This window comes from Camarhynchus parvulus, chromosome 6 (genome assembly GCF_901933205.1).
Source record: "Camarhynchus parvulus chromosome 6, STF_HiC, whole genome shotgun sequence".
In the NCBI taxonomy this organism is placed as follows: Eukaryota; Metazoa; Chordata; class Aves; order Passeriformes; family Thraupidae; genus Camarhynchus; species Camarhynchus parvulus.
In genome coordinates, this window is record NC_044576.1 from 8,131,645 (window position 1) to 8,148,843 (window position 17,199).

At 39.0% G+C, this 17,199-nt stretch overlaps 1 protein-coding gene across 3 annotated transcripts in view; it reads right to left on the reverse strand.

Annotated features, from left to right (window-relative positions):
• Positions 1–17,199, reverse strand: part of GRID1 (glutamate ionotropic receptor delta type subunit 1) — a 484,225-nt gene that overhangs the window by 10,613 nt on the left and 456,413 nt on the right. For 2 of the 3 annotated variants that reach the window (XM_030951116.1, XM_030951117.1), the window contains exons 13-15: positions 15,704–15,899; positions 8,212–8,378; positions 6,627–6,867 (exon numbers count right to left, since the gene is read on the reverse strand). In XM_030951116.1, coding sequence (XP_030806976.1) covers positions 6,627–6,867; positions 8,212–8,378; positions 15,704–15,899 — 604 coding nt within the window. Of the gene's footprint in view, positions 1–6,277; positions 6,365–6,626; positions 6,868–8,211; positions 8,379–15,703; positions 15,900–17,199 lie in introns of all 3 variants that reach the window. The other variant, XM_030951119.1, reaches the window with a different exon arrangement.

Here is a 17,199-nt window from a genome sequence, read left to right on the forward strand (position 1 = left end):
TATTACCAGCTTCTGTACAAGGTAATTTATATATTATATAGGCCTTTTTTTTTTTTGACTGGTTCTTCCAGCTTATACTTTATCATCAAGCAACAGTAAACTTTGCATTCTGGGTTGACTGGCTCCTAACACCACTCTGCTGATTTAAAAATGCTACTTAAATGAAGTTCCTCAGCTTATTGCATTCAAAGCTGGTTTGAAACTGAATTTCTAGATGGCATTAAAATGCATTATTTTGCCAATGTTTGCATGATTTATTTCCCCCAAACAAACCTTTATTTATTCTTAGAAAAGTAGAATACAATACAGAAGTACAAACAAATGATAATTTATATGCAACTGAGCAAAAAATGTACAAAGATTTCAGACATGTCATTAAAATACAGAAAAAAATAATTTAAAATAAAAACAAGATAAAATATAGAGAACATGCAATGAAGGGAAAATAAAACATTGGGTTGATGATCTCGTGTTTCCTTTCACTCTCAAAAGGAATCTTCCTGGCACAAATCAAATTATCACATAAAAAGATAACACCACAAAGGAGACAAGGTAAATGAAGCAACAAGGAAAAAGACAAGGAAAGTGAAAATAATGGTGAAAGCAAGAGACTCTTTAATAATCAAAACCAACACTGCTGACACCGTGCTGAAGATACAGAAGCCTCAATTGCCATGAAATAGTATCTGGCTGGAGAACTAAAGTGAGATGAACACAGTACAAATCACAATTCTTAGCAGTGACAAATTTGGATCCATTGGACTCGTGGCTGCCAGTTCCTATTTCCATTTCTAAGGTACACTGGGACTCCTGCTCTTCTAATACCAGAAGAGAGCCTTAGTGGGTAATTTTCATGACTGCTAAAGCTGGAAGAATGGATTTCTGAGGTAGGCTGGGATTTGCACATCAGTGGACATGGAAAAAAGGGAATTTAAGGCAGGTCACAAGAGGCTGCCCTGGCCAGAGATACAGTTGTTGTTTTTTTTTTTCATTTCACCCTGTGTACTACCAAAATACTTGTGACAATTATTAGAATAATTTTGCTACCTCTCACTATCTCATAGAGCTTGCAGATTTGGGATTCAAGACATTATTAAGCTTGGAGTAACAGGAAATAGGAATTATAAGGTGCTGTTACTAGTACACAAGACTGTTTCCACTCTGAACAGTACCTGAGATGCTGCTCCCTTTTAATAATTTAAAAATAAAAATCACAGAAAAGTGAAAAGAGTCTATTGAATAAAATTATTTTGCAGGAGCATGAGAAAGGAAAGAAATCACAAACTAAGCTGTGATTGTTAATGAATTATAAATTTGACACAAGTTATGAGACAATGACTAGAAGCAACTCAGGAGGTGGAAAACTATGCTATGCCTTAACCAATAAAACCCCCAAATCTTCTTGCACTAGAGATCCTCAAACACACTGGGTCCAGTTTCTGAAACACTCACATTGCTAGGAACAGCACAGCTGGTTTGGAAAATAGATTTTTGATTAATCATATCTATTATCTGTGAAAACAAAGAATCAGACTAAGAATTTATTGGGGTCATTCCAACATTGTCTTTCAAGACCTATATCAAATATAAGTGAATCAATGTCACCTCTTATGAGAGATGCAACAAGTGTCAGATCCTAGAAAACAAAAAATCATTCTGCCCAAGTGGCTAATTTTGTTTAATATGGGGTTGCCTGTTAATTTTTTAGTGAATAATCTCATGGACAGCAAAAAACATGGGAATTTCACTTTCTTTCCATTAATAGTATGATATTTTATCTTTGCATATAAGTTCCCATTGTTTTGTAGTATATGGATGAACAAGGAATGCTTTCTTCATAGCTCTGATGAGATCTGAGAAGTAAGAATCTTCAGAGAATAGCACATCACACAAAGACACAGCTGATAAAGCACAGAGGATGCTGGGGAGACCATGGCAGGAAGCAGCCACGCTGGATCATAATGACAACAAAGATGTGAAAACTGCCTTTCATTCCTTCAAAGGGGATAAATGATACCAACAATCTGATGATGTGGCAAAGCCCTTGGCTGTTAAATGATCCAAATTACATTATGGCTTACTGATATTGTGAAATAAGTGCATAGGACTCACACAAAAGTTAAAGAAATCCAGAGGCAATTGTCAAAAGTTCAACATTTATATGGTACCAGTTTTAATAACTTTATCTGATTGCCCAGTCATTTAAAAGGGACGTAAAGTGACTGAACAAAGACTCTAGAATAAATATTAATTTTTCACAACTCCCTAATTTTCTGAAGCTTATCAAAGTCAAAAGATTAGGTATCAGTATTTCAGGCTGAGTAGCAGCTGTGTAAGTTCAAGATTTTAACACACAGAGATAGATGTATGAGCTGGCTAAATTTCACTGTGGGTATTGGATGGCTCGGTACCAACAATGAGTAGAGGGTGATTATAAATTCCAGAATACCTTTTTGGAAAAAGATGATCTAGTGCAAGTTTTTCTGAGTTAGAAAGTAATAAGGCAATTTTAACATTACCAGGGATTTTCCAGCTTGAAGAGATTGCAAACTTGAGCCCTAATAAAAGAATGTGGCATGGTGTTGCAGCAGTACATTTTTTCCTGATGCTGGAGCTAATCTTTCTTTTGTTAATCTGATCTGATAAGGATTAAATAGGGATAACATTAAGATTTGTACAGCACAACTCATTAGAAACATTTTTACAAATCTCCTTCAAATAGAATAAAAATATCTTGTAGCAACATCCTGAAAAATATCAACCCAGCCTTTGCTCTTCTAGCAAGAAATTTCACTATTCCTTGAAAGATACAATTGTGAACCAATGGCAACAAGGAAAAGTAAAGGTAATTCATCTTTCCTGGAGGTTTGTCATAATGAATTGATACAGTGCATAGGGACAATTTTTTTTTTTTTTTACATTTTTGTGGGGTTGAGTTTCTTCATATGTGAAAAATGTAAAAAATATCCTAATTGGAAGCAGTGTCCCCTTGACACAACTCTTCCTATGAAGTCTACAAATGTTAATCAGGTTAATATCAACATCCAAGTTATGCTGTCAGGTTTCAAAAGAGGCTTCTGTTTGTCTCATAGTTAATACTACATTCTGCACACTCAGTGTAATTAAGAGCTGTGATTTATACCATGCAGACATCTGAGTCCTTGGACATCAATATATTGGCTCAGCCGAACCTCCACAAAAACCTAAAGAATACAAAGTGGAAAAAGACAACAAAATTGGCAAAAAACGCCACCTTAACGTCAGTTGAAAATGCTTCTCCAATGCCAAGGAAGGCAATGCACATTTTTTTAGCTACAGACTTCACTGACCTCCAACATAAAAAATAAGAGTCTCTAAAAAATGCTTTTTCTCTCTCTCCAGCAAGCTGCACACAACCCTGCCATAAATCTGCCATAGTAGTTGTACATTTATCGTCCCAACATTTCTTTTTTTTTCAAGTTGGCAATTGACATGATACAACCAACCAGGTGGGTCATGCCAAAGTGAGAATGCTGCACAAGGGCTTCACAAGCCAAAACAACTCCTTGTTCAATTCTGGTTCCAGTATAATTTTTTTTCCAAGGGATTTATGAAGCTCCCAACGGGGTGAGGGTCACAGAAGCCAAATGTTGCCACCTTCTCTTTGCCTCCTTGGCAATATCAAAGTCTAATCTCAGACTGCAAGAAAATCAGCCTTCTCTGTGACCCTCCACAACCTCTGCCTCACAGAAGAAAGCAGCTGGGACACATCCCAGTTCCCACAATTTTTATGTGATATCACAACACTTGTGTTTTGCCAAAGCCTTCCCAAAAGCAGAAGAAAATCAGCAGCATGATTTAAGTTTGCAGCTCTTACTGAACTAATGACTTGGCTGGAGTACCAGATGCAGCCAAGGGGCAGATTTTAATGTTCTGTATATGCTACTACTGTGCTGTAGCTCTGTCATTATAGCTTTTGCTGTAGAAATGCTAGTCAACACACAGTGCTAGAAATGAGCTATGCTGAACACACTCCTCCTGGAGATCCAACTCTCCTTGTGCTTTTTGTCCCCTATGCCAGGCTCAGCCACTGCCTCAAGCAGAGGAGTCCCCAGGACTCCACACCCCCCTCAGCCCTGGTTCCTGTCCTTACCATAGTTTTGAAACCTGGTTCTTTTAAACATGTCAAAAACCTTCATCCTATATTCACCACCTCTTTCAAAACTTGGTTTCCTACCTTAATTGCAGTAGCCATCAGATGTCCTACCTCAATCCCTCCACACTAGTAGTACATAAATAAAATATGTCAGGCCACTGATCTGCCAGGAAATACGGCTACATTTGTTTGCTAATTTAGCTGAGTGGATGTTGTGGTCACTGTGACATAAGCCCCAACCCCTGGTGTGCAGCAGGGCTGGAGCAATGTGGCCACGTGGCACATGTGGCCATTGGCCTAGGCAGAGGGTTCCTGAGGATCCTGCCTGTCCCTGGCTCTGGGCAGCTGTCACCCTTCCCTCTGGCTGCTCGGATGACCCAAAGGTGCCTCTAGCTGCCTGCCTGTCATTGCAGCCAGCTGTCCCTTTGATGGGACACCTCATTCCAGCCCACCCTGCCATACCCTCCATACACCTTCCTCCAGCCAGCCCTGTGCCCTCTCACCTCCTCGTTCAGCCTTCACACCTGCTGTGCCAGGGCTCCTGCTGACTCTGCTCCCCCTCTCCTGGCAGCCTCCGCATCACTGATCTTGCTGGAACCTGTCCATGCTCTGTTTAAGTTTAATTTGCCTCTAACCCAGCCTAGTTGTGCTCCAAGGGCAGGCCCAGCCCCACAGACAGGGATCTCCCCAAGCACGGCTCTACCATGGGAGTAACTTCAGTTTACTTTAAAACACAGAAGGTTAAAAGTATCCTAGGTTTGACAAAGAAACTGCCAAAGAGCACTACACATGTACAAGAGCAACCTTCATCAATAACACACTGGAGGGAAAGGGAAGGAGAAGGATGGGAAAGGGAGAAAAGCTGGGATGGGGTAGGCATAGATATGCAATAATCCTTCTTAGAGGTATTAAAAAAGAAAATAGGGGGATGGCTGAAAAAAAGACTATATTTAAACTTGGGAAGACAGATTCTTTTCCAGCAATGGAAACTGAGTATTCAAAACTCCTTGCAACAAAAAAGCGAATTTTTTTCACTTTAGATATATGAAACTGCCTTTAAATCATACTCTTTTCTCACTTTACAAAGATACACAAAGGCAATTCCCTGAGTGTAGAGAGGGGAACACACCACACAGGATGGCCAGATAAGTGCTTGTGCACACAGCATGAGGACATTTTGGGAAGCATCTCTGCCCGTGCCCTGCAGGATTTCACAGTGTGCAGTGAAACACTGCTGGGCTTTGGACCTTCACAGCACTAGCATGGGGGCACCTTTGGAGTTACAGGAGGAGCAATTTCTACAAGGCAGCAGGGCAAAATCATAGCATATGGAACTGTTTGGGTTGGAAGGGACCCAACTCCAACCCCTTTGCAAAGGCAGGGATGCCATCCACTAGACCAGGTTGCCAATTTGCCAAAATTGCTTACAGGTGACAGCTATGTCAGTTAGTCTACTGCTCCTGCAACTTGAAAAAGAGAGATTAGAATTGCTGGGCTATGTACTATTTTCCAGCTGCAGTGTAGCTCACTGCTATTATTAGCTTGTAAAAAACATCTGTTCCAAGATGAAAGCACCTACAAATGCCTCAAGTGTCTCCAAAATTGCAAGAGGTTAGTTTGTTAAACATTTAAACTAGGTAAACAAATACAGGCTTCATGCAAGACAGATCTGAGAATAGACTGATTATTTTATCTTAGCATTGCTAACTTCTTCTGGCTGCTGTGCGTGGAAACTTCAAACCCAAGAACTTCTCAGGTATAATTTCCTAGATAAAACACGTTATATGAAGGTCAACTTCCTCAGAGGCTCCTACTTTTAGAAATAAAACTGACTTCAAAAGAAAGGAAGCATTTAAACAGTGTCATGGCAATATGGCTTATTCAATTATTAACTAGCTGATTTATTTTTAATTGCTTGTGTACCTCTTCAAACTCAGCCTAGGTCAGCCATGAAGGAGAGCAGCTACCAGACGTCTGGCAGCTGCAGAGCCTGCACAGGATGGACTCGGATCTCCCAGCCAATGGATGGGGCTCAGATCAGAGAAAACATCACCACAGATGGCACAGCTGGGTGCCTGTGATTGGCCTCCCCGTCACTCACAGCAGAGTGGCCGAGGGTGTGTTTCTGAACCACTCTCTTACCCCTAAAGGTGGTCTCTCCAGGTCAGGGCTGAGGCACATTGGTGGGGCAATGAGGGGAAGTTTGCACTGCTGCTGCCCATGCTGTATCTGCTCTACAAATAAATAGAGGACTTTAGTCTCCAGGGCTGTCAGTTTGGCACCTTCCATGTGCACAAAAGACACTTTTGTTTGTTTGTTTTTATTTTCTTAGAAACAACCACCCAAAACGTTATATGCAAAGCTTAGTATGGCAAATCAAAATAAATCAAATTTATTGCGTGAGAGCACCTAAAATCCCACAACTTCCACTTGCTCTCTCTTTCTTTTGTGTTTTCTACTTTTAATTGTGATAAGAATAAAAGTTATGGACCTCTTTCGGTGTTTCTTGATGACAACGGTTGCTGTTCCACCACAACTCCAATGCTGCCACCAAGCAAGCAAGAAGAAGGCCTATTGCTAAAATGCAGAAAACTCCTGCAAAACTGTGCAGCTTGAGTGCCTTCCCATCTGTCTGTGCATTGGTATGGCTATTCAGGTCACAGCGTCCCATCCGTGGCCACCACTTCTGCTTAAGAACATCCAAATCTCCACTTTCTTGCAACTCTAGGATCCTGCAGAAATTTCAAAAGACAAGTATTATTTGCAATGATACTGTTTTACAGAGTTTTTTGTCTTTTCCTTATGCTTCACAGCTCTTAAATCTACCATCCCATAATTCAAAACTCCACCCCCCTCCACCACCAGAGTGTTGTAGTCTTCATCTGAATCCCTTATACCAAGATTTCTTTCTACTCACAGCAGCAGGTAAACTCCACCGGGTAACTTTAGGAAAAAAAGAGACTGTCAAAAATTCCACTGCAATGCAAACAGCATTTCCAGGGGAAATCACCACATTCCAGTTAGTTATGCCTGGTCTGGCTACATTCAGCTGCAGCAGCTGGTCCCACTAGTGAAATGCTCAACCCACTCCACTGCTGCTCTCCTACAATAATTCCAAAAATATGTGAGGCTAAACATGCTACTGTTTGTGCACCACTTAGTACAAATCTGTTTAAGCAGCGACCAACTCATTTATTTTAGTAAATGTAGTTTATTCAAAAGGATTTTACTTCAATGCTGTTACTTAATGCCTGAATTACTGTGTTAACAGTTGCTAATTAATCATTGTTTTGTCTCTTGTGAAGTGTCCCGTCTCCGCATGAATGATTCATTTTGGATTTGGTTTGATAACTGTTTTAGCTGTTTACTAACAATCTTTTCTCTTGCGGCAGCTTTGTCTCCAGTTATGCAGCTGGAGTTTTGCTCCTTTTTATGAAGGAGAAGCAAGATGAGGCAATCTCACTTCAGATCCCTGCCTGGAGCAGAGCACACGCTCACCTTCTGCTAAGGGCACACATGCCTGCACAGCTGTGTGTCTTCAGTTCAGGGTACACATTCACATGGACAAAAGACACCCAGCTGGTAGCTCAGAGATCACTAAACAGCATAATTTTACAGTTTTCTGGTCTTGTCAATCCCATGCAATTCCCTGCAATTCTTGTAGCCCTGAACCATCCTGAGTCTTTGACCTGTCCCTCCACCCTAAAGGACAAGGCAGGGCATTGCTGCTTGCATCCTGCAGGGAGCAACACACTGCTTCAGAGCCTGCAGAACGTGGCATGAGCTCAAGATCTCTCCTCAATCTTTCCTCTACCTCTCACCGAGCCCTGAGGACATCATTCCTCTGCCAGAGGCAGTGCTGGCTGAAGGTGCGAGGCCACACGTCACCTCCAGTCCCCTCCTCCCAAACCAGATGCACATGGAGCAGGAGGAGCAGCAGCTTTGTTGGAGCCTGAACTCATAACCTCTCTGCTGTCATCTATTCATTGTTCTTTATTAATTAAATGCCAAAATTAAAGTGAACAGTCACTGGCTATAGACAGAAATGCTATAAAACGAGCTTTGTTTCAGTTTACCTCTGGGAGAAAAGATCTCTGTAGGGACTTCCGTGCTGGAGTGCTATCCCATATCCTTTGCTGCTGATGCTGTTTCCAATGACTGTCACAGAGCATTCGTCATCTGTCAGCGCAGCATATTCCACCACTGTCACATCCCACAGGAAAGCATAATTTCCCTTTTTTGCCTGCAAATACAGCATGAACACAACACAGTCTCAACTAAACTGCATTTCTAGGTAGGACAAAAGCTAAGCCAGCAAACAAATCCAAATCTCGTCACTGTTCCTTGGTGGTATTTCATTAGGCCACAGTTTATATGTAGACCTTTGACATAACACATTTCTAACAGTTTTCTCTCCCAGCAGGACCTCACCTACTTCAAACCTTGCTAAAATATCTTCCATTTTTAAATATTCACATAAGATAGCCCAGCCATCTAGAAGTGTAGGTGAGGCTTATGTAACAGATTATTAATTATAAATGAGAGCTATTGCTTTAGATGATGAAATTGGATGCATGCTTTGTAGGAGACATGGAATATGACTGGTTCCATACATTTAAGTGCCAAGACTGGCATAGTATAAGTATTAAGTGATGAGCATCACAGGCACCAAAATTGTAATTTTTCAGCTTTGCTCATAAAAACATGCAAATAAATAAATTTGCCTTGCAAGTAAACAGAGCTCTTCTCAGAGCTATGTTAGTCCTGTAACAAAAGGCATGCACTGAGCTGAAAGAGCTCCCTCTTTTCTTCACAGGTAAGATTCACAAGCATGTACTATGATTTCAGTTTTGGGATAAATATTGTTTTAACACACATCCATGCGGATATCCTTAAATATCAGCTTTAATTGGAACTGAAACCAAGGCCTGCACACAGTGTATATAATGAATGTAATTAACACAAGATGTAAGAAACATATCTGGATAGGGGCTCAGTAGAGTAAAATAAAATATCATTTTGTTGGTTAAAGTAACCGTTGGTTGCCTAATATATTTAAGTAGCTGAAGTCCTGTATATATTTCTTTATGGGAACTGATTCACAAAGCTCCCCCAGCTAATAGCTATAGCTCTGGCACAGAATAAGTTCATCCTTCCAATTCTTTTCTAATCTCAGTTTTGAATTCACTCTCTGTAAGTTTGTAAGACTCTATCAGTTATTTCATTACACTGGATTCCTCAGTTGAGCAAATAAGATAATTTACTTCATCACAGTTTGACATAAGCCATACCTTTCTGAAGTCCCTACAGTTGCTTACACATGACAATAAATCAAATGGGTAAGGTATTTCCTGGGAGGCAGAATTCAAGGAAATAAAGATTAAAATTATGTTGCCTAGACTTTCTGTAAGGTACTTGCTGCAATCCACCTATTTTCCTTGATTCCCTTTTATCTGCATGGAGGCAATCAAAGATCCACAAATTCACATGCTTCCGGGGTTAAAACAGAATAGAAATGTTATATCCTTTCTCTTTGGTAAGAAGTGAAAGAGTCTGTACACTGAACCCTTGGAAAATATTATTTTTATTACTTAGCCACATTGTGTTCCATGGTAAATAATAATTCATAGGATTTTGCTACCTATTATAGGAAACTGTCAGCATTAAAAATATGTCCTCAGGGGATCAAAAGCAGCAGCACTTGTTACTGCACACAGAATTTATTCAAAATCCATGATATTAGAGAACAAAAGTCCTGCCTGATGGATATACAGAAATCAGACACCCCAGAAAGATCTGGCCTAATTCACTATGTGAATTAGGTAAAATGTGTTTTACGTTTCTCTGGGTATTTTTAAGTTGGTTGGTTGAATTTTTGTCTTCTTTTTTTTGTTGTTGTTTGGTTTGGTTCTTTGTTGGGTTTTTTTGTTTGTTTTCTTTTGGAGTTTTGGGGTTGGGTTTTTTTTTTGTTGATGTTTTTGGGGTTCTTTTGGTGGTTTGTTCAGTTTAAAGAGCTGTATTTATTTTCTGTTCTTTCAGAACTGGTCAGCAAATCATCTTTTCACATTTACAATTTAAAAAAGAACACTGACAACACAATACATTCCTTATCTATCTCTTAGTAATACTTGAGGAATGCAATATTCCTCAAATATTCGAATGTATTACAACGCACTGGCTAAAGAAAAAAAAACACATTATTGAGTCTACTTTTCAATCCTCAGCTTTCTGTATGTTATCTTATACAAGGGCTTTGTACACTGACTTTCAATGCTGTACAGCAGATCTTTTGTAAAGGTCTACTTCTCTTGTGTTTGTAGTGCTGCTATCCTAAATCACATCCTGCAACTGCAAATGGTCAATAAACCAAGTCTGCCAGAACTCTTCACATCTCTTTTACATATTTTTAATGACATCAATCAGCCTATCCAATGTCATCACAACTGTAGAGCATTATTTCTCTGACAGCCTGATCATTTTAGCATAATCAGAAATCTGACTTTTGAACTCTTGGTTGTGTATATGTCTCAGCTCCCAGAAATCCTGAGTGCAAGGCTGTGTCCTCTCCCTCTCTGACTGCCAAAACCAGAATCTCCATAGAGCCCTTTTTCCTAAGGGGAAGACTTAGTTCTTTCCAAACTTCTTCCACTTGTGAAATTTTCTTCCCTGAAGAGTGAAGACCTCATACTATTAGTGTGTTCATTGTGTGGAAAGTTTTCTTATAACAAAATGTTTAGTTGCTGTCTAAATTCGGCATCCTTCACTTCCCTGTTAATATCTGTTGTGACAGCTAAGCCGTGTCATTTGTTCAATTTAAGGAAAAGCTGTCAAACTTTGAAAAACATACGTACAAGATACATAAGTGCACACATACATGTGTGCTTGAAGTAGGCTGACTTTTTATATACCTTCACTAGGCAAGCAGCAAAAGCCAAATAAAATCAAATTGACATTTATTTTCAATGAAAAATCAACCTCAAATTTTAAATGTAGTTTAAACTTTATTTTTAATGAAAGACTCCATGTCTTTATGGAATCTTTAAGGAGCATGCCTCCCTTTAACTTCCAGGCCATGAATGTAGGAAGACTGCAAAAGGGCCTGTGCAAATGCCAGCTGAGAACAGGTGAGATAGCTTGAATAAAAAATGACTGAAATAAACACAGAATAATGAGCTCAAATTTATATTTCAGTCTTCTCATTTTACTTCATATTTTGCTCCTTTGCTATGGCCTTACTGTGACTCTCAGCATACAGGCACGCTTCACAACAAACTAAAAGTCCCTTGGTTAAACTTTAAGAAACCTCTTTATCAGAAAGTCAGCCAAAGCAGCACTCGTTTATTCCACCCAGGCAGAACAACTACTTTGGCTTACACCAAGGACACCAGATTTATCCTTGGTTTAAGAGATTTAAGAAAATAGATTTAAGAAAAAAGAACCCCCTGGGCAAAACTTATACTAAAAAAAATATATTCATTCTTCACAATCCTAAAAAAATTAAAAGGCCAAAGAAGATGACTTCCTAGACAAGACAAGGGCCACAAAGAAAATAATACTCCAGGAAAGCAGTAAACAACCCCATAATGTCACTCTTCAGGGTAGATGGAGATAGAGGAATATTGTTCACAGGGTCCTGGCTTACTGATGGTTAAACAATGTTGTTTCAAAGAAAGCATGCTAAGAAATAATAACAACATGAAAAAAGATTTGATTACAGAGTAATCACTGATATATCTGTAATTTTTCTGAAACTTTTGAAGAAGCTATCATACTTAAGACAGAAGTGCCAGATGATGTTGCCAATGCAAAATTCATCATTAATTTACTACGAGAACAGAGTGTCAGTGTAGCTGATCCCATTACATGGCTGATACCACAGAAATATCAAAAAATGACCTTTACATTGGCATTAGTGGAGTAGTTCAGAAAGATGGTAGGGTAACATTTATTATCTATAAAAAAGTGCTTTCAGAGAAGCAACATAGTTCTAATAAAAAGAAAAAGCATGCCATTTGATCCTGTTGAAATGTTTCAAACATAAAAATAATTAAGGAACCACTACAGGATTCAATAGATTCAGGTTTAAGGAAGCATTTGCTTTTGCTTCAAAGGCTGATGGGTCAAGTAATGGAGAAATTTATGAAGCTCTATGAGAGCAATCACAATTCACAATATCAAATTCATTGTGGACCAAGAAGGTTTTAAAAAATCATACTAAATGAACTTTTAAGCTACTTCTACTCTCAAAATTAGAATGAAGAGAGAAGAAGATCACTGATTTAATGCTCAGTGATCATTAAGGAAGCAAAAAAGAGAAGGAAAAAATTCTTACTGTGCTATTGCCTAAATCAATGAAGCATTCTCATTTTGTGCTCTACTTGGTTTTGATCGTTTTTCATCAAAAGTGATACACAGGAAGAAAAGAAACAATTCAGAGAAATTTTGGCACTAAATTAATTGGACAGGGGAACAAACTATCTCAACCAAAGCAGGGCATTATAAAATGCAATAATGAGTTTAATTCTCCTATCTGTGTATATAGCAGATGCAGGATCACATGGGGATGATATTACTTCATTCTTTCAAAGCAAAAATGGGCGCTCCCAAAGGAAATAAAATCCACAGTATGTTGGTGCAATCAATAATTCCCTGATTGCCAGTGGATGTAAAGCAAACAGTTCACTGAGATCCTGGTTGTAGCAACTTTCCTGTGACAGCATTAGTCAATCCTTATCTGTGATAGTCCCAGACAGCTCAAAACAACATTTTGTATGGACTGGTGGTTTGTGTGGTTTCTGCTCCTGTGCTGTGCAGAGGTACTGCTAAATATGAGGAGGCTTTCCATCTTCAATGATCACTCTCAACTACCTTGGGAATACAGCAAAAGCAACCTTCTCCCCACCACCCTGAGCTCTCAGGAGTCCTCCTGTCACTTATGTGACAGTGAAGTGCATTCCTGCCTTTTCTTGGCTCTCCCAGTGCTGCAAAAGCTGTGCCTTGCCCATGGGACATGGTCACTGTGGCTGCTGGGACCCTGCTGTGTCTGGAGAGACATCTCTGCCTTGGCAACCAAATGCCCGGAAAGCTCACATGACTTTCCCCCACTGCCATCCCTTTGTTTTCAGACAGTCAAAGGGAGTAGAAAAATCTCCCTGAAATGGAGAAAGATAAATGGGATAGGAACAAACACTTGAAATACCTGTCTGTGGCACAAATAACCAGCACTCCCTGTTTTGCACTGAAGTGGCATGGCTTTGTTTGTAACTGCAGCTGAACTGTGATACTGTCGGAGAAGAATGGAAAGGAGAAGGAGGGAAGAAAGAATAGTAGTGATTTTTTTCTTTTTTTGTATTGTGTCAGGCAAGTCCTGATTCAGAAAAATGTTTTATGAATCTTTTTATGCTAGAGAGATTTAGAGCTCCCATTTCCTACGAAACACATTTGTAAGGCACATTTACATCTCTTTCATACAGCAGGATGTGTTTATGGAAGGGAAGTCTCATTTCCTTGGCTGACATCAATTCTCCTTTAAAAAAACCCCAGAATTTCTAGCCATAATACTTGACATAGAAAACTTATCTGTTTATTCAGAGAGTTCAATGAGCTAGGAAGAGTGACACTTAAACTATAAACACAATAGTTTAGTTGACAATGTTATTAAATATTAAAGCCAATTTATGTAGGTGTCTAATCAAATAGCGGCCTCAGTCATCTTTGGGGACTGAAGTAAAATTTAGTTGTTGTTGACATTAATTGAATGAGCTGATCTAGTTATATAAAAATCACCCTACAACACTGAAATCAAACTTAGTATGAAAAGTTATTATCACATAGATAGGATGGAGCTGCCAGCTCCATACAGACAATATAATTGGTATTCTCAACTGCCTGCCAGTCTCCAGTTACATTTCTGGCTTAGCAAATGTAGCTATCATAAATGGCAGCATGCACTAGGCTTACAGAGTAAGAGTATTTACAATTTCATGGATAAAGAGGATTCACTGCCATAAGAATGTTAGAAAAAAGAAAAGTAAAATACTGAATATTTTTCTAAGTTAAACTGTTTTATTATTGGCTTAAATGCTAGGATACATAGAAAAACATTTAATGTCTCTATTTTTCCTCTAAATGTTACCAAAACATATCGAAAGAGGGCTCATTTTCATAAAATGTTGAGAAGATTAAGGAAAAAAAAAAGCCAACAACTATTGCAGACGTTGCTATTGCCAGAGCTCTATCTCATCCCCAAGGAAGAGTGGATTTTGGAGCTGAGGGCAGAGGGCTTTGGGGAAGCTCATCTGAGGGATGGGCAGGGTGTACCCAAATTTTGACTGAATACTTGTGTGCTAAGACAAGAAGTGTCTACATAAAGATTTTGTCCAAAAGTCGAGCAAAGAATTTGGAATCTTTTGCTAAAGGAGTTTGAATTGGGAAATGGGATGGCTTGCATTAATTGTGTTCACTCTCTTCATGGCACTGTAAAAACAGTAGAATTTGGATACGGTCCCTCTGACTGTTCAGAAGAGGTTTAAAAAAATTCAAAAAATAAAAAGGAAATGCAAGCCAAAACCATTTTATCATGCCCCATGTACAAAAGCATAAAGAAGTAGTAAATCACTGTTTCACTGACAAGAGTATCTCTGATCAAACATTCACTATGATAATAAAAACTGTAAACTTGTTTTAGGGAAAAAATCAATATACAGATGAAGAGGACACTATTCATTAAAGGAGTAGCACATCAAGGCTTTCAGCATGCATCCTTTCTGTGTAATGCAGTGGACATGTGTTTGATGTAAGGTGCTGCATGGTTTTGTTAAGATTCAAGATGGGGAGCAGAGGGGAGAGGCAGGCTATGAGAGAGAGAGGGGGAGAGAGAGAGAGAGAGAGAGAGAGAGAGAGAGAGAGAGAGAGAGAGAGAGTGGGCATTTGTAATGGCCAACACTCATTATCACAGGACTTAGAACAAAGATGCAGCATCTTAAGCTGTTATACATCAGTCCTTGAATGCCACATTAATTCTCTGTTCCACAAAAAAAAGTGTAGCTTTATCTGAGAGAAATAACATTTTGGTAAAACACAGTGTCATGTGAATGCATTTTTCAAAGTCTGGAATAAACAAAGAAAAATCTTGCATTAAATTCTGTTTCAAGAGAAATGAAGTATGCATTCTGTGGATCCCTTAATTCTTACTCATGTTTCCAATCATGAACTCAGAAAAAAGAAAACAAACTCAAATGAGCAAAGGACAGGAGTCAGTACTGCATAATGTAAAGAATTAAATCCAAAAAGGCATTATCAAAGCTCCCACGAAACTGAGAAACCGTATGACCAAATCCAAAGGACTTACATACTGAAAACTTATGCAGAGCTAAAGTACTTAAATTCAGAACAGTGACACCAAAATATGATTCTTATCTGCCATCAAGGTACTAAAAAAGAACTTTATATAAGAATTTAGGAGATTTTAAATGACTGTAATTTCTTTCCTGTGACTTAACATTGCAACTGCAATAGAAACAACATTGATACAGAAATTAAATTAAAACCCCTGCGATCCAGTCTTACCTTCCTGATGCCTTCAGAAGGGTTTGATACACAATTATCTGCCCCATTATTCTTACTGATAGTCCTCCACAGTTCAGCAAATGTGTTATCCTGCTCCAAAGGGTTGGTCCCTTTTGCTTTAAAGTATTCATACACTGCTGAGTCCCTGACTGTGCCATAAGATATATCCATTTGTTTGGACAGATCCTGAAACGTTCTGAAATTGAAGCGATATTGAGAAATTAGTATTATGTAGTACATTAGCAAGATTTCATTAATTAAATGGTTTCTTTCAATGTCTGTCACCATCAGAAAGCACCCTCACCAAATAACATTTCCATATTTCATTCCTCATCATAAAGGAAAGCCAAGTAATTATTTAATTGTACTGAGTTGATATGATTTTAACTACACCCAAGCTCTTTTTCACCCCAGTGAAGATTTTTTTTTCTGATAGATAACTTTCATGTTAAATATGCCACCAAGGCTGCACAAGCATATAATGTGATAAAGACTTACCTGAACACAGGAAAAACTCAGATTATAAATATAAACTTCCAGCCCCATCAACTTCATAGAAATACCTTGCAGAATTCAGTGGAAGTAGTTTGCAGTTATACCAATGCTCCATCTCACTCCAAATCAATATGACTGTTTTAAACAAACAAATAAAATCTTGCTTCCAATTTCCACTAAGTCTCTCTCACTTTCTCTTTTCACAGCCTCTGGTAAAACAGGCATTTTTCATTCACACAGAGGCCTAACTTTCATTTACTCATCATATACAGCTCTGGAAGTGTAAATGGACCTCACCCCGAGTGGCTGCGAATGCACAATTTATTTTCAAATTGTACAGAATGTAATTCACTCCTGTTTTACAGCCTTTTCTGCACTGAAAGGTGTAAATCACTGCCTGCATCAATGAAAACCAGCCCAAGCTTCAAAACACTGAAGGTGGCATCACTGCCATCAGAAGCAGGATCCTGGCTGTTTTTTTGCCCCACTTTCAGAGGTTCATTCCTATTCCTGTGCCTTCTTCCTCTGCCCTCAAGTATCACCTCTGTGCTGTGCCACCCTCTGAGCATACAAACACACATTTGACCACTGATGACCACACACACCAGCAGGGACCAAACTGAAGCTCATAAATAATGGTTTCTTTTCTTTAAAATGCTTTATAAATGTGTGGTTTCACATATTAATAACATGTTTCTGATACAACCAACTAACATTGCTTGACATCAATTAAACTAAAGCAACCCTCCCTGCCTCACCCCATTTCTTTTTCCCAAAAACAATCCTCCAGAAACAAAAACTTCCTGATCAATAGATCTGAAAGGCCACCTCCCCCAGACCTCCAGCTCCTGGAGCCACAAAAGCAGAACATTTTGGCTTGCAGCTTGTGCAGATTTCTTCACAATGCTCCTGAGGAGCCTTCCCTTGGCCCATGAGCCAAAGCTGTTTTCCACAGCTGAAGACTTGTCATAGACAATATTTTTCTGCCACCCTCTTCCCTG